Below are 17733 nucleotides of genomic sequence, written 5' to 3'. Positions count from 1 at the left end.
AGAGAGGAAATGTACTATATTGATCCATTGCTTCTGTTTTGTTTTGTTTTCTGTACCACACTACTCCTTTATTGCAGCTTACGTATGGGGAGCACTGGGAACTGGGACAATGCAGCAAGCTGAGGCTGCTGATGCCAGTGAAGGTGGGAGGGAAAACACACATTTAAGGGAGAGAAAAATTTGGCCCAGTGTCCCCTTTTGACTCTATATAAACCAGGAAAAGTAAAATACTGTTGCTGTCAGTGCCATCTTTTAACAGTAACTGCACAGTAACAGGACATTGTATTAGAATTTATGTTAATACTTAATTTTGTATTTTTTTTTTTTTGCTTGTCCTCTTGAAATATATCTCCCTGAACACTTGGCTACTCTGAAAAGACAAGTCCCTGTAGTCAACATGAACAGTCAATGCAGAGGTAATGTCAAATGATTTCTGCAAATACAACCTTCTTATAAAGTTTTATTCTTGTAAAAGTTCATGTCTTTGAAATGTTTGTAAGCCAGTGATGTAGTAATTTATTCAAGCTTGCTAGGTGCACTATTTTTCTATAGTCTCAGTTAAATACTGTGAATGAAGATTGCCATAGTTACAGCTGAGTTCAGAAATTGGCACTATTGTATTGCAATTCTGGTTTCCTACCTCACTTATCTTGCTCTGGTATAGGGAGAAACACATTTCCATCTCTGTAATTAACTGTGATGTGAAAGATCTTGCACATTCATTTAAAAATGCTTGAGCAAATGTGAGGTGAGAGACATTTTCCATTGTCTTGTTTTCCCCCAAACCAGTGAGTGGCATGGTACTTCCCACACCCAGTCTGCATACCTTCTGTGCACATCTTCAGCCTAGTTCTTGAAATTCAGTTTGGCATTTTTGGCATTTTCATTCATTGCAAAAATATACACCACCAAGTAAACAGGTACACTGATGGCTTCCTTTTATATAGGATATATTGCATGTAAAGACCTGCATTACTTTGGCATTTATTTTGACAAAAAACCAAAGGTCCCAATGTGACTGGAGCTGGCAGGTCTTAACACTGACTTCTTTGTGGTCTAGATAGGTCTCAGGATGGTGGCTGGTAAGCAGGAATCGTCAAGGACTTCATGTAGTATCCTCTGAAAAGCAAATGCCTTCTCCCCTAGCTGAGTAATAACAAGGTATGTCTTACTGTCAGAACAACTTGTCTCCATGAGCCGCTTTCTAACACATCAAAAATCACACATAAATAATTGGCAATGATTCAGGAGTTTTGTCAGGCTCCTGAGTCATTACAAAGCAGACTGGGATCTGGGTCGTACGGCCCTGCAGGTGAGGACTCGGCATATCTGGCTCTGCCCAGTGCTGACCGGTGAGAGCGACGCCTCCCCTGCTCACGGGCCCGAGCGGAGCAGCGGCTCCGCGGTACAGCAGCGACAACGCATCCTCACCGCGCTCCCGCATTTCTCACCTGCAGCCCAGCCCCCTTCCTTGTGCCGGCTGTCATATTTCACAGACCCTTTGCCAGGACAACACAGCTTCCAAAGATGGAAATAGATGACTATTCTTTTTTTTTTTCCTTTCCTCACAGCATTGGATACTGCTGGTTCAGTGAATTGAATCTGCCCATAGAGGAGGCAGGAGTAACTGGGCCAGGGCGACGGGAGCCAGGTCGCAAAAAGGAGCAAGGAGAGCAGGTCTGCTTGTCCTCTTAGCTCTTTTCCATCATCAAGCTGTGGCTTTTGAGCTTAAAGGTGTGTGTGTGTTACCATAGGATTTGTTAAACAATCAGCACCTCTTACTTAATACAGTAGCGAGAATAAATATGCTTTATTCTCCTGAGATGGTGGGTGGGAGGGAACACTCACAGCACAAGATGGGATAGGGCCAATCTTTGTCCTGTGAATATTTTCCTAGATTTTTTTTCCCAGACAGGATTATGCAGGTATGTGCCGTATAGAAGGGATCTCCTGGTCGTTTGGGACGAACCACCAAAAACTGACATGAACAGAGCTTTGTTTTGAATGTTTGATACAAGCCTGGTAGAACTATAAGGAAAACCAGCATTCACCATGCTTTAGTGTTGTAATCGAGCTCTCTGAGGTTATATGCCCAGCACATCTGTATAGTGGACATAATGAAATAAGCATTTCATACCCATAGTGAAATAAATCTTCAGTTTGCTTGCTGCCTGTGATTGTGATGCCATATGCTTGGCTGAGCATTGCTCCTGATGGATCACTGTGCAAGGATGCCTTACACTGGGGGCTGAGTTCCTTGGTGAGTCACTGCAGTAGAACGCACGGTGGAAAAAGCTCATTTCCCCAGTTACTCAGAGGTAAAATATTTTTGGATCCATGCCTGGTTTGTGCTAGGATTATTAAGGATGTTTTTGTTTTTCTGATAAAGTTCTGTTATGAGAGAGAGTGATCATTGCTCCAGTTAGCACTGAATTCTCTCAAACTGTAGCTGAGTTTTCCTTTCTAAATCAGTTATGTGGCCGTGTCTGAAACATGCCTTGAAACAGTATGGTTGGCTTCTGTATTGAACACACAGGACTGCATTTACTCTTTCATCTTTGCTTTATCTTTAGTCCCCAATGGAAAACTGGCATTGAGCCCTCATCTGAAGCATGGACTGTAGCAAATCTATAATTTTTTAAGGTTTGATGCAGTAATTATAAAATGAAAAATCATGTGGTTTTTTTCTTTTTTTTAAAGCTCTGTTAAAATTATCCAAGTTCTTAAAAATTATGAGTAGAACTAAAGCTACTTTCTTAATCAACACTAAAGCAGTGGAAGGAGTGCTGTGGTGGAAATCTGATGAGGCCCAGAGTGAAGTAGTGCTGGAGTTGGAGGTCAGTCAGTAAAGGCATGTTCTGTGCACAGGTGTCTGTGCAAAGTGCTGATCATGACATGACAACTGGATGTGAGGACTGACTGCAGAACTCACTCTGCCAGCAGCAAACACAGCAAAAGCAGACAACCAACGAGAAAGTGGTGAAGGACTGAGCAGTCCTGTGTCTCTGAGTTCAGTAAACCTATGTCATCAGGATGGGAAAAGGACAGGCCATTCCCCAAATCAAAGTGTTTGTCTCTCCATTTATTGAATCCTAACCTCTTCTAAACTTTTTTTTTTTTTTTTATCTGTTCTGTTTCTGAGGGTGTGGCCACCTGGATACAGAGGGCAGCATTGTCATCTGAGCTGCCTGCAGTTCTGATGGTTTTTTGACCAAAAAAGGCACCATGCTGAGCATGGTGATGATTTCTGCTTGTTTCTGCTGAAGGCACAATACCACAACCTTGAGGCAGGTGCTTTTAATGCACAAGGTGGTCTGGTAATCAAGTAATTGTAAGGAAAATAGGGTGGTGCATCAGGCCATGATTTATTTGACATCAGAAGTCATTTCATAATCCCTGCTATAGGCACAAAGCCTTTGTGGTGACAATGGGGAAACCTTTTCTCTCCCCATCATCTTTCCTCATATTCTCTTCTGTTGCTCCCTATGTCACTCACTGCTTTTACTTCCCACAAGCAAAAGAAATGGGATGTATTTAGTGCCTTTCCTCAAAACCTTGTGGAACTATGGGACACCTTCTCTGCTCTCAGCTTGGGTCTGACACCCTTTGTAGCTGGTGCTCCTTTATGCCCTCCAGTACCATGTGAGGCTGAACCAGAGCTCTGGAGGAATGCGTGGATATCTGATATGGTTGTTAATAAGAATTTCAAGCTTAAGCAGATGGTTAGCCACAGGTAATAATCCAGAAACATCAATGGAAGCACTCCAGGTTATAAGGGAGGTTATAAATGTGTGCCTTGTCCCTTTGGGGTCTGGGAAGTGTGTCTGTCAGAGCTAGGCACCTGCATGTCTACAAAATGCCCCTGAATGTCACCTTTCATGTAAGCCCTGGAGACCAGTTTTCTCTGAGCTGTGGGTTGGGTAAGACAAACAGCTCTGCATGGGTAAGACAATGAGGGCTGTGGGCTTGTCACCTTGCATGAAAAGTCCTTGGACTGCACAGAGTAGCCTTTACTCCCTCCAGCAGCATTAAATGACCCACCCAACTGGACATCCAGTCACACTCTGGATGGTAGAAGGAAACATCTATCCAGAAGAAGAGACTATCATAGCCAGTATGCCCCTTTTTTCCCCTATCTCTGGATCTTCATACAAGCAATTTCACTCTGGCATACATAAAGGAAGCAACACCTGTTATTAAAACACCTTGGAAATCGTTGGCAAATAGCTCTTATAAACATCAAACAAAGGAGAGATAAGTGCTTGGATAAAACGACAAATTGTGTGCCCTCAATACCATGAAGGCAGCACTGAGGTAAATGTATTTTCCCATAAGAAATGTGCAGGAAAGCCTGCAGATACTGCAAGAAGTGAGAGAAAAGGATGGAGAATTAGAAAGCACAAGTATTCTCCTTTCTCAGGGCTGGGAGGACAGATGGTGGGTCTGTTCCTCACAGACAACACAGGAGATGTTTAATTTCAAAATCAGGTCTTGATAGTATGAAACATGAATGGAGATCCTGGGGTTTAAATGTAGGTCGTTTAGGGTTTGGTGTTCCTATAAACTTCCTTTAGTCCAGGAATTTAATTTTGTGCTATCCAAGTCCTCTTCAGTGTGTCCAGGCTCCTTGTTCCCTGAGCATGGGAACCTTTATGTCCTTGGTGTGACATGATATCCTCCAGGATGCCAGGCTCTGTTCTGTGCTGCAGGGATCCATAAGCCCTATTCCCGCTAGGCATTTCCAGGCTTCTCAGCCCTGGAAAATAAAAAGTCTGAGATATTAGCCACCCTGCAGAGCTGTGGATGGGTGAGTCCTTGGCAAATGTGCAGCTCAAGAAACCAGGAAGGAATGAGGCAGGTTCTGAAAAGAATCTGTTTCTTTTTTTTTTTAAGTTCATTAGAAACTGCTCTGCTGGTTCAAAGCTGGCTGAATTTGATGAACTGGCATTTTCTGATAAAAACCTGTTGTTTTGAAGACAATTCCTGCCAGCTGTAGGACATCCATTATTGCCTGGTGGGGCTGCAGTGACCAGTGGGAGCCAGGCCAACAAACTCTGAGCCACCATACCCAGGGAGCATAGCCCTGCTCAGTCTGCACCTCACCAGGCTCCACGAACCAGGTCCTGCGTTCACACCAGGCCAGCAGCAGAGAGGAGCAGCGTTACAGGCAGCCAGGTCCTTCATATCCCTGCAGCCGGTGGCCTTTCGCTGTTGACGCAATGGGGCTACCAAAGCTCTGTCTCTCCAGAGCAGTTTCTAATTTGTTTATTGATGTTGACAGAAGCCCATTTTTACTTCTGTCAGCAGAGGTGATGCGGCTGTAAATGAACTGGCTGCTCTGCCTCCCTCATTATCAGCAAAATTGCCAGCTAAGCACTAACTTCTGGACCCTCTGTGGCTGATACACGGAGCAGAGCAGCAAAACACGTGGCCTATTTACATTTCACTACACTGGGGGTGAGAAAAAATGTGGTTTTTAACCCCTGAATTGACTGAGTTCATGACCAGGGAATGTACGTGTATGCAGGTGGCTATATGGCCCCATGGAAGTGTATTCTGATCATAATTGATCTAAAATAACTGAGGCTTTGTTAAGGTCTAGCTATTTTGCCTCAATTCATACTTTCAGAATTAGATTCATAAGATATAGATGGGGATGACAAGAAGCTGATAACCCTGAAGTGATTTGCAGGTTGTTCTTTATAACAATATATATAACATATACATAAAAGGACATTAGCTCAGATTATTGTAGGCATGACATTACAAAATGACCATTAACTTCAGATGATTACAGGGAGATTGGCTTTAATTAAGACTATATTTTCATGTTTATGTCTCTCCCTCACTGAGATCCTATTCCAAGCATGTTGTTTTGAAGTTCCTTTAATATACATTTTATGTTTTTGCTGGGCACTTAATAACTCGACTGGAGTTCAGTGGAGAGATTGTCACAAGCAGAAGTGGAAGGCTGTTCCTTTGGCTTTGGCCCCTCGGCAGCCAGCAGAAGCAGAGTCTGATACACAGCCAATGGATGGGATGGTCAGAGAAGGTCATGGTTTTGTTCACTTTGAAGAAGCCTTAGCATTGAAACCCTGCTGGCAGTGTTGGGATCACTGCTGGAAAGGCAGTATTTGGGCTAGAACTTGTCCTTGTGCAAGAGCAGGCTGCACAGAGAAGGTTTGGGCCAGGGACCTCCAAGTGCTGGGCAGATACTCAATGGCAAAGAGGTGATACAACATTTTGCAACGTATCTGGGAGTATTCCGGCGTGTTTCAACCACCATTCTCTGTGGGCATCCCCAGCTCTCTGTGCTGCAGTTGCATCACATAAATTAAATTGCCACACCAAAGCTTTCAGCAATCAGCCCAGTTATTTTTTGAAAACAATAGCTAATTTCATCAAAAGGCATTTCTCCTATGTTCCCAGATGTTTTTACCCTCTTCGTCCCAGTGCTCTCTATCCAAGAAAACAAGATAAAATCCTGTATTGGTCATGGATGGAGAATTTTGCTGGGCCAAGGGTGGTCCTGTAATTCCTTTATGTCCAAGAAAATGCTTGGCTTTGTCTGGCCTGACTTCTGTCAGCAGTTGAGTGTAACTGGACAGGATGGTGGTAGCCAGAGCTGCCCAGCAGCACCCGTTCTCAGTGGTCCGCCCTGTCCTTGCAAAGAGACTGCAAGACAGTGGGACTGTCTGCTGTGGGACACAGGGACAGGGAGACGCTCTGAGCCTTGTAGTATGGGATTTAGGATAGGCAGGTGCATAAAGTGAGGAAGTGTCCTTAGAGAGGCTGAACGAGTGGACTTGGGAGCTTAGGAGGGAAGAGGAGTTTGGGGCGATAGACAAGCAACCCCCAGCAACATGTCTAAGACCAGCGTGACAGCTGCTCCTTGTCCCTTGGGCGCTGCCCAGAGCCTCTGCGGCTCCTCGTTCTGCAGCTGTGAGGAGTTTCCTGCTGAGCAGAGCTCGGCCTGACAGCAGAGCTGCTGCTGCGCAATGGCTTTGATCCTAACGCGGCGCTTCCCTGTCAAAAGGGCCCTTTTCGAGGCAGGTGGGTGGCGCACGGGTGTGCGAGCGCTGCTGCGGCTGCGCTGGAAGCAGCAGCTGGAGAGAGGAAAGGACGGCAGAAAACACCCTTCCTGCTTCAGCCTCCACGAGTGTGGAGTTCAGCTTACACGAGTGTGCCTTTTGTCCCACAGTTTTACAGGCTCCCAAAGATGCCCCTGCATACATCGCCGCGTTCAGCTCTCTTCCGTGATTTGGGAGTGCAGTCCCCTGACCCAGGAGACAGCCCAACCCGAGCAGGGCTCCAGCACTGGCCCAGCCTTCCAAAAGCACTGCTCTGAAGCTGTATCTCATTTAAACGTGCATGCTCAGGTATAGGTAATTCTACCTGCTACTTTAATTTGTGCTTTTCCAGAGCCCTCCATTTTTTTCCTATGATGAGTCAGTGCAGCCTTCCAGGAGAATTAATGGGCACAGCTGGCTGCCTGGGGAGTGCCAACCTCTGCCACTGCTGGGACTGAGAGGTAGAGAGAGGCCTTCACCGAGAGGCCCCCTTTTCTCTCCAGGTTGTGAAAGAAATTTAAACTTTTCCATCAGGTCACCATCAAGACAATATTCTTAAATCAATACTGCTCTGGGACTGAGCAAATAAGAGGGAGGTTGTTTGAAACATTTATGTTCCAGGTTTGGCTTGAGTACAGCCTTTTTTATGCGTGTATAAACCCAGAGGAAAATTGTGTTTAACAGTGTAGTCTGTTGGGAGCATGAATACTGTCCTCTGCTCAGTAATTAACCCTAAAAATAAATACCTTGGGAGCAAACTGTGCAAGAGCCTGTGCTATGACACAGCAAGGGGGATCAGACCACCAGTGGGGTTTCAGCATGTGCTTGGTGCATTTCTTTGAGAAAAACATTTCCAGCCAAAGTAAATGGGGTGGTTTCTCATTTCCTTTAGTTAAATCACTCCTTGGCAACAAAGGAGACACAGACCTGCAGCATCCCCAGATTTTGGACAGCAATATGAGCTTTGGAGCATTTTATATTGCTTGCAGCCCTCCTTTAAACTCTTAAGCAATGCCTTGGGGCCAGGAAGGTCACTGGTCCCTGCTGGCTCTTGGGCTAATGATAACAGACACGTAGGGGCCAGGTACCTTTTACCTGCCAGCATGGCCACCCTGCTGGGAAACATCAGGTTTGTTTGCAGAGGTGGTTTGCAGGAGGAAAGTGCAATTTGGGGTTACCCAGACCCACTGCTGGGAGCCCCACAAGACGCTTCTCTCCACTCCCCACCTTGCTGAGGACTCCAGTCCTCCCACAGAATTTAATTTGGTGCATATACCCTTCTGCACCGTGGGTCTCCTGTGCCTTTGTCACGTGGAAAATCTTGAAGATGGTAACTTCCTGGACTGTAGGCACCTTTCTCAAGAAATGCCTTTCTCATGTACTTGCTGGGACAATGGAATCTGGTAATTCTTGGCTAAGGTCTGAATACAAAACCATGTGAGAAGGTGTCATCACTGGGTGATTGTCCCTGCTGCATTGGCTTGGGACCCTCACTGTAGTCCCAGCTTGCCCACGTTGGGTGTGCGGATTGTCGGCAGCCAGGGATGGGGCGGTACCGTGTGTTCAGCATTCACATTTACTGCACGCTCTCCTCGTGACAAAGGGGCTGAAGAGATGGAGCACACAAGAATGGGCTGCCTTATATTTCCTGTGCAATGCCAAAAAACAGCTGAAAGAGCTCATGATTCTAGGCTGATCCTGTGCTTTGCTCCAGTGTCTCTGGGTAAAACTGAGGCCTGCTGTCCCAGGCACCTCTTCCCAGGCCTGGCTCCTCCACTTTTTCCTCCCCTCACCTGGTGCCACCAGTATCATCCTAGCCCTGCAGGACAGCAAACCCTGCTGGGATTCTTTGCTCACAAACAACCCTCTGAGCCACTTGCCCAGTTAGATCCATTTCAGTGCCACTGCACAGATAATATCAGGGGCTGAGGCTTGTTCCCAGCTGTGAGCTGAGTTCTAGCTCATGCTCCTTGCAGATGTCTATTATGCCATCCTTGAGCTGAGAGACTGAAAAGGGGTGTGAAGAGTAACCAGGATTTTACACTCCTGCATACACACAGAGAATGTGAAAACATACAACCCCTCTAATTATACACTGTGGTTTCCAGTACAGCTTTTGTAACTGTGGATGGCATGGCAATGACTGGCGGGAAGTGAAGCTTCCTGAATTCTCTTAACTTCTGCCCTTACCTACTGCACCCAATTCAAGCTCTCCCAGGTAAAGCAGCTGCAACCAAACAGTGCTGGAGAGAAAGGGGAAGCAGAGAAAGCTAGAAGCCTCAGGAAACCTAAGTCATTCCCCAGAGCAGACCAACTCCTTTCTGTTCCCTCATCTAGATACATTTAAATGTCTCCTACTTAATTGCATTGAAAAGAATCCCAGCCCTTCCCTGGCAATGGTTGCTGAGAAGGCAGCGTTTCCCTCGATGACACGGGATGGGAAATCAGTGTGACCGTGCCAGGGGAGCCAAGAGCCCTGAGTGGCCACCAGGGGAAGCTCCATTACCTCATGGTCTCTTCTGGCTTCTCGTCTGGTGAGCATGGGCAATGAATATTATTATTTCCAAGAAGCATGTCATCAAAGCACTGCTCTGCATTTATTCAGACAGTCAGAAATAAACCACTGGAGAGCAATGCTAAACAGCTAAAGAGATTGAGGAAATTGTGGTTTGGCCACAGTATTTGGGGTGAGGAAGCAAAACTTCCTCACTGACAGCAGCCAACCCTTCCTTACAACCTGTATAACAGGGGTGTCACAGCTGCATATCTGCAGCTGCAAACCAGACAGCATCACTTTAGGATCCTGCTCTTGCTGTTGACAGACCAGATGGTCCTGATCCACAGGTCTCAGACTCAATGCTTTCCCATCACCATGCTCACAAATCCCTGAGACTTATCACAGCATCTGCAGCCTTCAAAGGAATTCAGTTGTGTTGCCTTCCCAACAGCACGGTGCTGGCTTTTCTGCACAAGCAAAGGCATGGTGTCACCTAAGAGAAATAATAGGCAGTAAGATCAGCGTTAGCTGGCAGTGAGAGCTGCAGCTGCCTGTGCAAGCTGGGCAGCCATATTCCTTCTCTGTCTTTTTTTTTTTTTTAAGAACTGTAACCATGTCTACACAGATGAATTTGTCAGGCTTTGCCTCCATCCTTATGAAAAGATATACTTCCCTGTCCCTGTGGGTTTAGGTTGATGTGGGGAGAACCCAGAATCTCATCAAGTTCTGCACTGAGCTTTGGGTGCCCCATGTCACAACACCCTCTGCATTGTAATCTCCACAGAAAGCCATCTGCATATCCTGTCATGTGCCTGGCCATGCAGTATTATTTTCCAGTGTTTGTAGAGAGAATAACTTCCACTACAAGGTACAGGAGAGCAATTTTGGTCTTTTCAATAGTGAAGCTCATCACTTAGTATCTACATACACAAAAAAAAGAAAATTTTGCAAATGAGAAATGCAGCCTTTTCCTTCCCTGTCTCAAACTGTTGAAAAAACAGAAACTAGTTTCTGACTGTATGCTTTTAGGAGAAGTGAACACCTGACGGGTCCCTCTCTCAGCACCATTGCTGCTCTGACCTTCCAGGATAGTGCAATAAATACTGAGCTTTCAGCACAGCTGTTGCTAAACATAAATACTTCAGCTTAACTCCTGCAATCCCTTTGACAAGGTTTCTGGGGCTTGGCTCTCTTGCAGGCCCAGGTGAACCTGAAAAGGAAGAGGTGAGGAGAAGGGCTGGTGCAGGTAGGGCAGCAGCCTGGGGATGTGCCCTAAAGCCAGTGCCCAGATCCATCCTCTGAGAGGCTGCAGAGGGAGGGATGCTGCCCCAACAGCTCCATGGAGTGTGTAGAGGATTCAGGGGGAACTATAGCACATGAAAGTGCAAAATTTATTCATCCCAGGTTGGCTGCTGGTGGCAGGGCATGGATAGGAAAGGGGATCAGGCTCTGGGATGTACTGAGCTGTCTGCTTGGAAGGTCAGTTGGTACAACTCTTCTTGTCCCAGAGATCAGCAAAGCCAAAAGCAAATATCTCCATTCGGCATTTGCAGGAAGAACTGGAGATGTATTTCTTGTGCGGTTTGAAGGGGATTATTTTCCTGCAGCTGTAAACCAGGGTGAGAAGATTATGGAGACCATGGGGTTACAGGTCATTTTATCCATTCCCGTTTCCTCCATAGTGCCTGAGCCTTTCTGCCACCCTGACACACAGACCTGTAAAATGGAAATTCAATAATTCTGTAATAAAAGGCACGTATGTAAAAAACCCCAAATCTAAACCCAACCACTAAAAGAAAGCATCTAGATCTGTCTCTTACTTGCTGCATGTTTTCTAGGAGTAACAGCTTTAGTACTATGGCAAGTATATTTCCTTCTCTCTGCTCAGATTCAGCCTCTGGTTTGATTCCATGGACACCACAGGTTGTGAGGAGATTGACAGGTGTGGGCTCAGCTTTTGCAGATTAACAAAAGAACAATTCTGAACATTCAAAGGGAAATTCTCCATGTCAGCTAACGCAGTGCTGCCTCCTGATCTCTGTCTCCACAGACAAGCTTTGAACATCAAGTATTTCCTCATTAACCTCAAGGGCCGCCTTACCTCTCCCCAGCTCCCGGGCTTGGAGCTACTCCTGCTGTGACTGAAGTGACAGGGGAAAACTAAAGGGGTGGCAAGTCTTGAGTAGCACCAGTGGTTTGGTAAAGCAGTCTGTGACAGAGAGGGATAAAACTGGTCAGGGCTCTGGACCATCACAGCTTACTGAAGCTCTACCAGGGTAAAATGTAACTCAGCCTGTGGAGAGGCAAATGCATCTCCCATGGAGTTTCCTGGGGGTTGTTCCACAGGCTCCAGGATCCCCAGCCCAACCTGTGGATCCAGGTCGTCCCCATGGGCACTGGAGCCCAGATCTGCCCGCACACTTCTGCCCATGGAGGCTGGCACAGCTCAGCCACCTGCAGGATGTCATCCACAGCCCCCGCTCCCTTTGGCAGCCAGTGGTGGGCCAGCAAGGACTGTGACTTTCTCAAGCCCCCTATGGCGGGGGTCATCTGTCTGCTGTGTCATGGTAAGAGGCTGGGAAGGAAGGAAAGCGGTGTTCTGGGATGGAGATGGTATGTAGGCAATAGAAGAGGCAAAGCTGGAGGAAGCCAGTGCTCAACGAGCAGGTTTTTTGGAGGCATCTTGGTTTCATACCTTCTTCCTTTCAGACATAGAAACCTGGGACTTCATACTTTTAAACTGACTTTTAAGGCTATGTTTGGATTTTCATTCTTCTCACCAAAGAACCTGTGCTGCAACCCTAAGGCACACCTTGGCGCACAGTGCTGCCCAGCTCGGCAGCAACTGCCCCGGCAGAGCCTGGCTGCCAGACCTGCAGGAAGGGAGGGGCAGGATCTGCATCTCAGCTGACAGTGATGGGGTGAAGAAGGCTGTGTCAGGCACTGCCTGAAGGCAGTGGCTTGGGGCGCAGGAGAGTTGAACAGGGGATTAGGGCTTTTAATCAGTGAAAAGATACAGGAGAAACAGGCATGGTACTGGATAGAGAAGAAAAGTTAGGGGAAAGCAGGTAGTGTTGAGGGAGACCAGTTTTGAGAGGTTTGGTAGTTACCTCCTTCCACCATCTGTTTACTTGTGATTTTCTTAGGAGTGTGTCACAATGCCATTGTCCCCTTTACCCACTGCTCAAACGCTCCTGCTGAGCCTGAAAACAAACCAAAATCCCTGGAGCTCGGCTTGGCTGGCATCACTGTGCTGCCCACGCTGCAGCAGCTGATGGGAGAGTGGAAGCTGAGCACCCTGCCAGCTCCCCTTCTCACCTCTGGTACGGTTTGCCTCAGTCACACATCTGCCCCTACCATTCAAGTGAATGTTGCAGTAAAATGGCAAGTCCTCACTAGTAAATGAAACTTGTAAATTTTAACATATTTTTGAAGTTACTGTGCCTTTGGTATCTAGCTTGGCAAAAACCATCCATCTCATTCCATTAGTTTTGGCTATCCAAAATCATATCCTTTGTTGTTGCACTGACTGCAAAACCCATTTCTCACTCTTGTTCTGACAGAGCTTTTCTGGACTGCAGAGCCAGCAGCAGCCTCTGGCCATACTCTCGTGCATGGAAGGAGAAACACGTTGTAGGTTTGGGTCAACTCAATTAACAAGTGGAAAAAACCCATCTCCAATATTTGACTTTTTTTTTATTGCTCAGAGAAACAGACAGGAGAGACTGAAATACCATGTGGGCAAACAGAACATTTAAAAACCTGAAAGACACTCATCACATGAACAATACATTGTAGATGCATATTAATTAAAAAAACCCAAAACCATTAAGCTGGAAATACAATCACAAGAGATATTTATTGAACAAATACTGAGCTTGGTATTTCCTGAAAAAATATCACGGAATAGGGGAACAAAGCTCAGTCAACCCGTTCCAAGTGTTCACTGGACAGCAAGAAGGAAGAAAAGCTTCTATGAATTCCTGGAGCTTTTGACTCCTGTAATTATTTCCTAAATCATGTAGAGTGCCTATGTTAGCTATATTAACATATTAACAAATGATCTGGAAAAATAAAACAGAGTAGTGTGTACACTGAGGAGAAAGAGAGGGCCAAGTGACTGAACTGTTTTGACAGGATGTTTTTAGATTAATTTATCATTTTTCTGTAAGAAGACTTGCTTTTAGCAGTAGTTCTTGCAAAATTCAAGGTCATTAAAGCTTTCACGTGCCTTTCTGTGCAGCAGATAATTAAAGGCATATCTAAAGCAAACTCAAAGCAGGAGTTTTGTATGGACAAGTGTACCTGGTTAGCACAAGCATTGAGAACAGAGCCCAGAGTGAGAGCCCACATGGTGAAATGTCTCCATTTCTGCTGGTACCGAACTGATAAAAACCGAATGAATTAAAACCACACATCTACAGATGGCACAACTACATCTTCATTCTGCTTTCAGACATTCTCTGATTCACCCAAGTCTAGTTAGTTTAGTTATTCTGACTGCAGTTGGTCATAAATCTGACCACTCTGGAGAACGTATGGTTGAGGTGTGGTTCTGTTCCCTGGAAAAACTGCATAATCATGAATACATCATCAGAATTCACAGAGAACAAGCCTGTGCCTGTGACCACTGACAGTGACGCACAGTTCTGCTGGTCTAAAGACCAGTGTTAGGACACTTCATCAGGGTCACCCTCGCTCATTAATGCACCACAGCAATGCCCTACACCCCTTCAGTCACATCTGTTAGCTTGAGTAAATACGGTCACATGACAAAGATTTTATTTTCTCTCGTTCACTGACTTTGCAGTAGAACTTGTAAGGACTTAAGTTTAGTGAAGCTGTGCAAAGATATCCACCAAAGAAATACCTGGACACCACATGAGGCTAACTTTGCTTTGTGAATGTCCTACTGCAGACTCTTTTTCAGATGGCTCCTTAGCTTAATTGTTTTGGCTCTCAGTAGTAATTTTTGGCTCTCAGCAGATCACTGACAAGAAACCTCACAACTAATGAGGTCATACAGTCATGGTTCCCAGTGGAAATACGATTTTTGGCTGTTTAAACAGATCCAGAACCTAATGGACACTTCAATTACTACATTCACCATAAATGCAACAACCTTATCTTTATTTATCTTGGACAATCCACTCCATTAGAAGCTTTGTATTCACACCTTTTCTGAGGCATAGGATGCACCAACAAATTAAGAATTGTGTCCTTAAGCAGACAAAAGCATGACATGGAAATGCCCATGCTAAACTGCACATTAATAAATGGATGTCCCACTGGAAATCAACTTTTCAGTTATCTCTCTGGTCACAGCCTTACTGGCAGGCACATTCTATCAGTCAATAGCAACTGTATAGGACTAGGAAGCGACACAGGCTTTGCAATACCAAAAGCAAATGAAGTGCAGCAATAGCGACTGTGAGATTTACGTCCATGTTACTCTAAGTTTCATATGATATGACATGGTACCAACATGAGAACATGTTCCTCTTTATGAAGCCAAAAACCATCTGAAATGCAATACTGCTTCAACTCAGATAAGCACGTCTGAACTGGAAATCTGCTAAGTTAAACTAACCATGTCCTCAGTCTCTGTTTCAGAATAAACATGAGATGGTGTTGACTTATATTTTTCTGGTATTTTTGCTCGTGTAAGTCTCTTGTTGAATCATCTAAAGACAAGTAACAGCTATAAACCCAGCAAACACTATTCACGTTTAACCATTTACTGAAAAAACATTAAGTATAAAAAGGTAGGGAGACTTTTCAGTGATAAATATGGGAGGTAGAAATCTCAGTTTAAGGTGATTTGAAGGCCATTCATAACCTCCCTTAACACTTAGTAGGTGGCACTTCAGTAATTATTAACTTGCCTAAATTACAAAAATATGATGATGGTAAAATGATTATGGTCTCTGTTATATCTAAAGATAATAAAGTCAGAAAATTAAGAGACCAAAGGTACATGAGCACCTGTGAAAACAATTCTAAAAAGATTTAAAAAAATTGCTTCCATTTCACTTGTGTGGAAAAAGTGAACAGAATAATTACTGCTGTTTCCCTGAGCATCTTGCATCACATGACAGAAGATCAGGAAAAAATCCGAAATGCTGATGACCATCTCCTCTGCTCCTCTTTTTCTACATCACTGTAACACCACTGTACCTCAAACACATGGGACATCATGTGTAGGCCACACCCAAGAAAAACAATGATAAACTCCAAGAGAAGAGACATAATCATACAATACTGTATGACACAAGAAAGAGAAGTAAATTTTCAAGTGGGAGTCGCTGCAAATAAGTGATCTTTAAAAAGTCCTCCTAAAATACTAGCTTAATTCAGAACAAAAGCCATGCTGTGTAAAACTCGATATATATTTGGTAAACATCACACCTCAAAATTACTTAGAGAAAAAAGATTGAAGGTATTTTCACAGAACTTCAGAGTTGGCAACCTCTCCTGTCAATCAGATGCTCAAATTGTTGCCTCAAAGTCAGTGGTCCATATCTTATCAAAAGCCATAAAATAATTTTTATCTTTTTTTAATAAAAACAGTAGTAAGTTTACTTCTGTCTTGTTCACATGTACCTTTCTTTTTAAAGGCCTATGGCTTAGTGTTCACAAATTAAAAAAAAACCCCTATAAATACAGAAAAATAAAGCTTAATAGCACACAACATGTTATTGTTGAAAAGTGCACTACAATTAATCTGCAGGTCAGAGACGCTTCGATCATGTTCATGTTTTCCATGATTAAATCCTTAACAGTTCTTCATCTTCTTAATTAAATGAGAAATCTTTGATCCACCAAGGTTTTGGATGCCAAATTCTTCTGCCCAAGTGTATTACGAATAAACCTAAATATCTAAGAGCATTTTAGAAAACATGTATTAATGAAGAAATACTTACATCAGTATGTTTCAGTATCTAAGATAAAACAGTAACTTCAGATTATCTTTAAATTGTGAATAATATGAATGTATTAGGTGCTTAACTTCCTTTAGCATTTTTAAAAAGTTTCCACTACCTTTCCACCCTAAATTACGATAGAATTACGTGTGATTAATTTTAACAGGTATTTGTGTTTTCTACTACAAATTATTTGTAACCTCTTCATTCAGGATCACCATGTGAACAAAATTAATTTCTCACAAGTCTATTTGACAAAATAAATAAAAAAACTATTTTATAAGTTCTCAGTATAATCTTCTGTCACTTCATACTGCTAACTCTATTATCTAGTTAACTATTTAAACTGCCATACTGACTCCCATTTAAAAAATATTACTGTGCTCTTAAATTGAAATTTACCTCTTGTTGCAAGTATGTTAGAATAGCTGCTAAAACAAAACTTTGGGAAGCTAAATCCACAACGGAGAAAAACAGGATATCAAAGATGAGCAGTGTTGTTTCATTGCCATAATAGAGAACATCACTGAAAGAGTGTCCTTCATCTGTGGAAAGAGAATATTCTTTTACAAATTATTATTTTTAAGTTGCAAGTTTGTGGAGTTTCATCAGTCTATGCTGAGAGAGCTGATAAGAAAAAGGAAAATCAGAGATATAGCAATTTATGGCATTCTATGGCAACATAGAGATAGTCCTGTCATTCTATTGAAAAATAACACAAACTTTTCACTTATAAAATGGCATCATACTGATGAACACAACAGGTAAAACCCATGTGTCACACACAACTCTATTCACTCCTGAAATCTCAATTAGGTTATTTTAAAAAGTTGTTTTAAACCGAGAAGCAGATGTAACTTCCTCGTCACTGAAATTTTTAGTAACTATTAGCTCTGGCCCCAAGTCAACAAGATCATAAAAACATATACTTAATGCCTTACTATGGAGGAGGTTCAGAGCAATATTTTTGTTTAATGGTTAACAGTGCCCCAAAAAATGGGTCTTTTAAGGTGAAAGTACGTTTTTGATAGGCAAAGTACTCTAGACCATTTATCTACTTCTTTATTTTATCAAAAAGCACCACTTTTAAAAGAGAAAAGAAAATGTAAACAATTAAAGGAAACCTACTCTTTTCCCTCTTCCTACTTTTTCAAAAAATGTCCAATACAAGTTTGATTTGAAACAGTGTATTTTCATTACAAATTGTGTATTTCAGTGCCATGAAATCCTGATTTGTATCTAA

The 17733-nt window shown here is 43.7% G+C and overlaps 1 protein-coding gene across 1 annotated transcript in view; it reads right to left on the bottom strand.

The window, feature by feature from the left end:
• Positions 1 to 16307: 16307 nt before the first annotated feature.
• Positions 16308 to 17733, bottom strand: part of TMEM67 (transmembrane protein 67) — a gene marked incomplete at its 5' end in the record, with an annotated part of 29605 nt that continues 28179 nt past the window's right edge. The window contains 2 exons of the mRNA XM_082297418.1: positions 16308 to 16446; positions 16893 to 17035. Coding sequence (XP_082153544.1) covers positions 16366 to 16446; positions 16893 to 17035 — 224 coding nt within the window. The 3' untranslated portion in view covers positions 16308 to 16365. The remainder of the gene's footprint in view (positions 16447 to 16892; positions 17036 to 17733) is intronic.

This window comes from Coloeus monedula (genome assembly GCF_965178545.1).
Source record: "Coloeus monedula genome assembly, chromosome: 1".
Lineage (NCBI taxonomy): Eukaryota > Metazoa > Chordata > Aves > Passeriformes > Corvidae > Coloeus > Coloeus monedula.
This window is presented reverse-complemented; position numbering and strand designations above follow the sequence as displayed.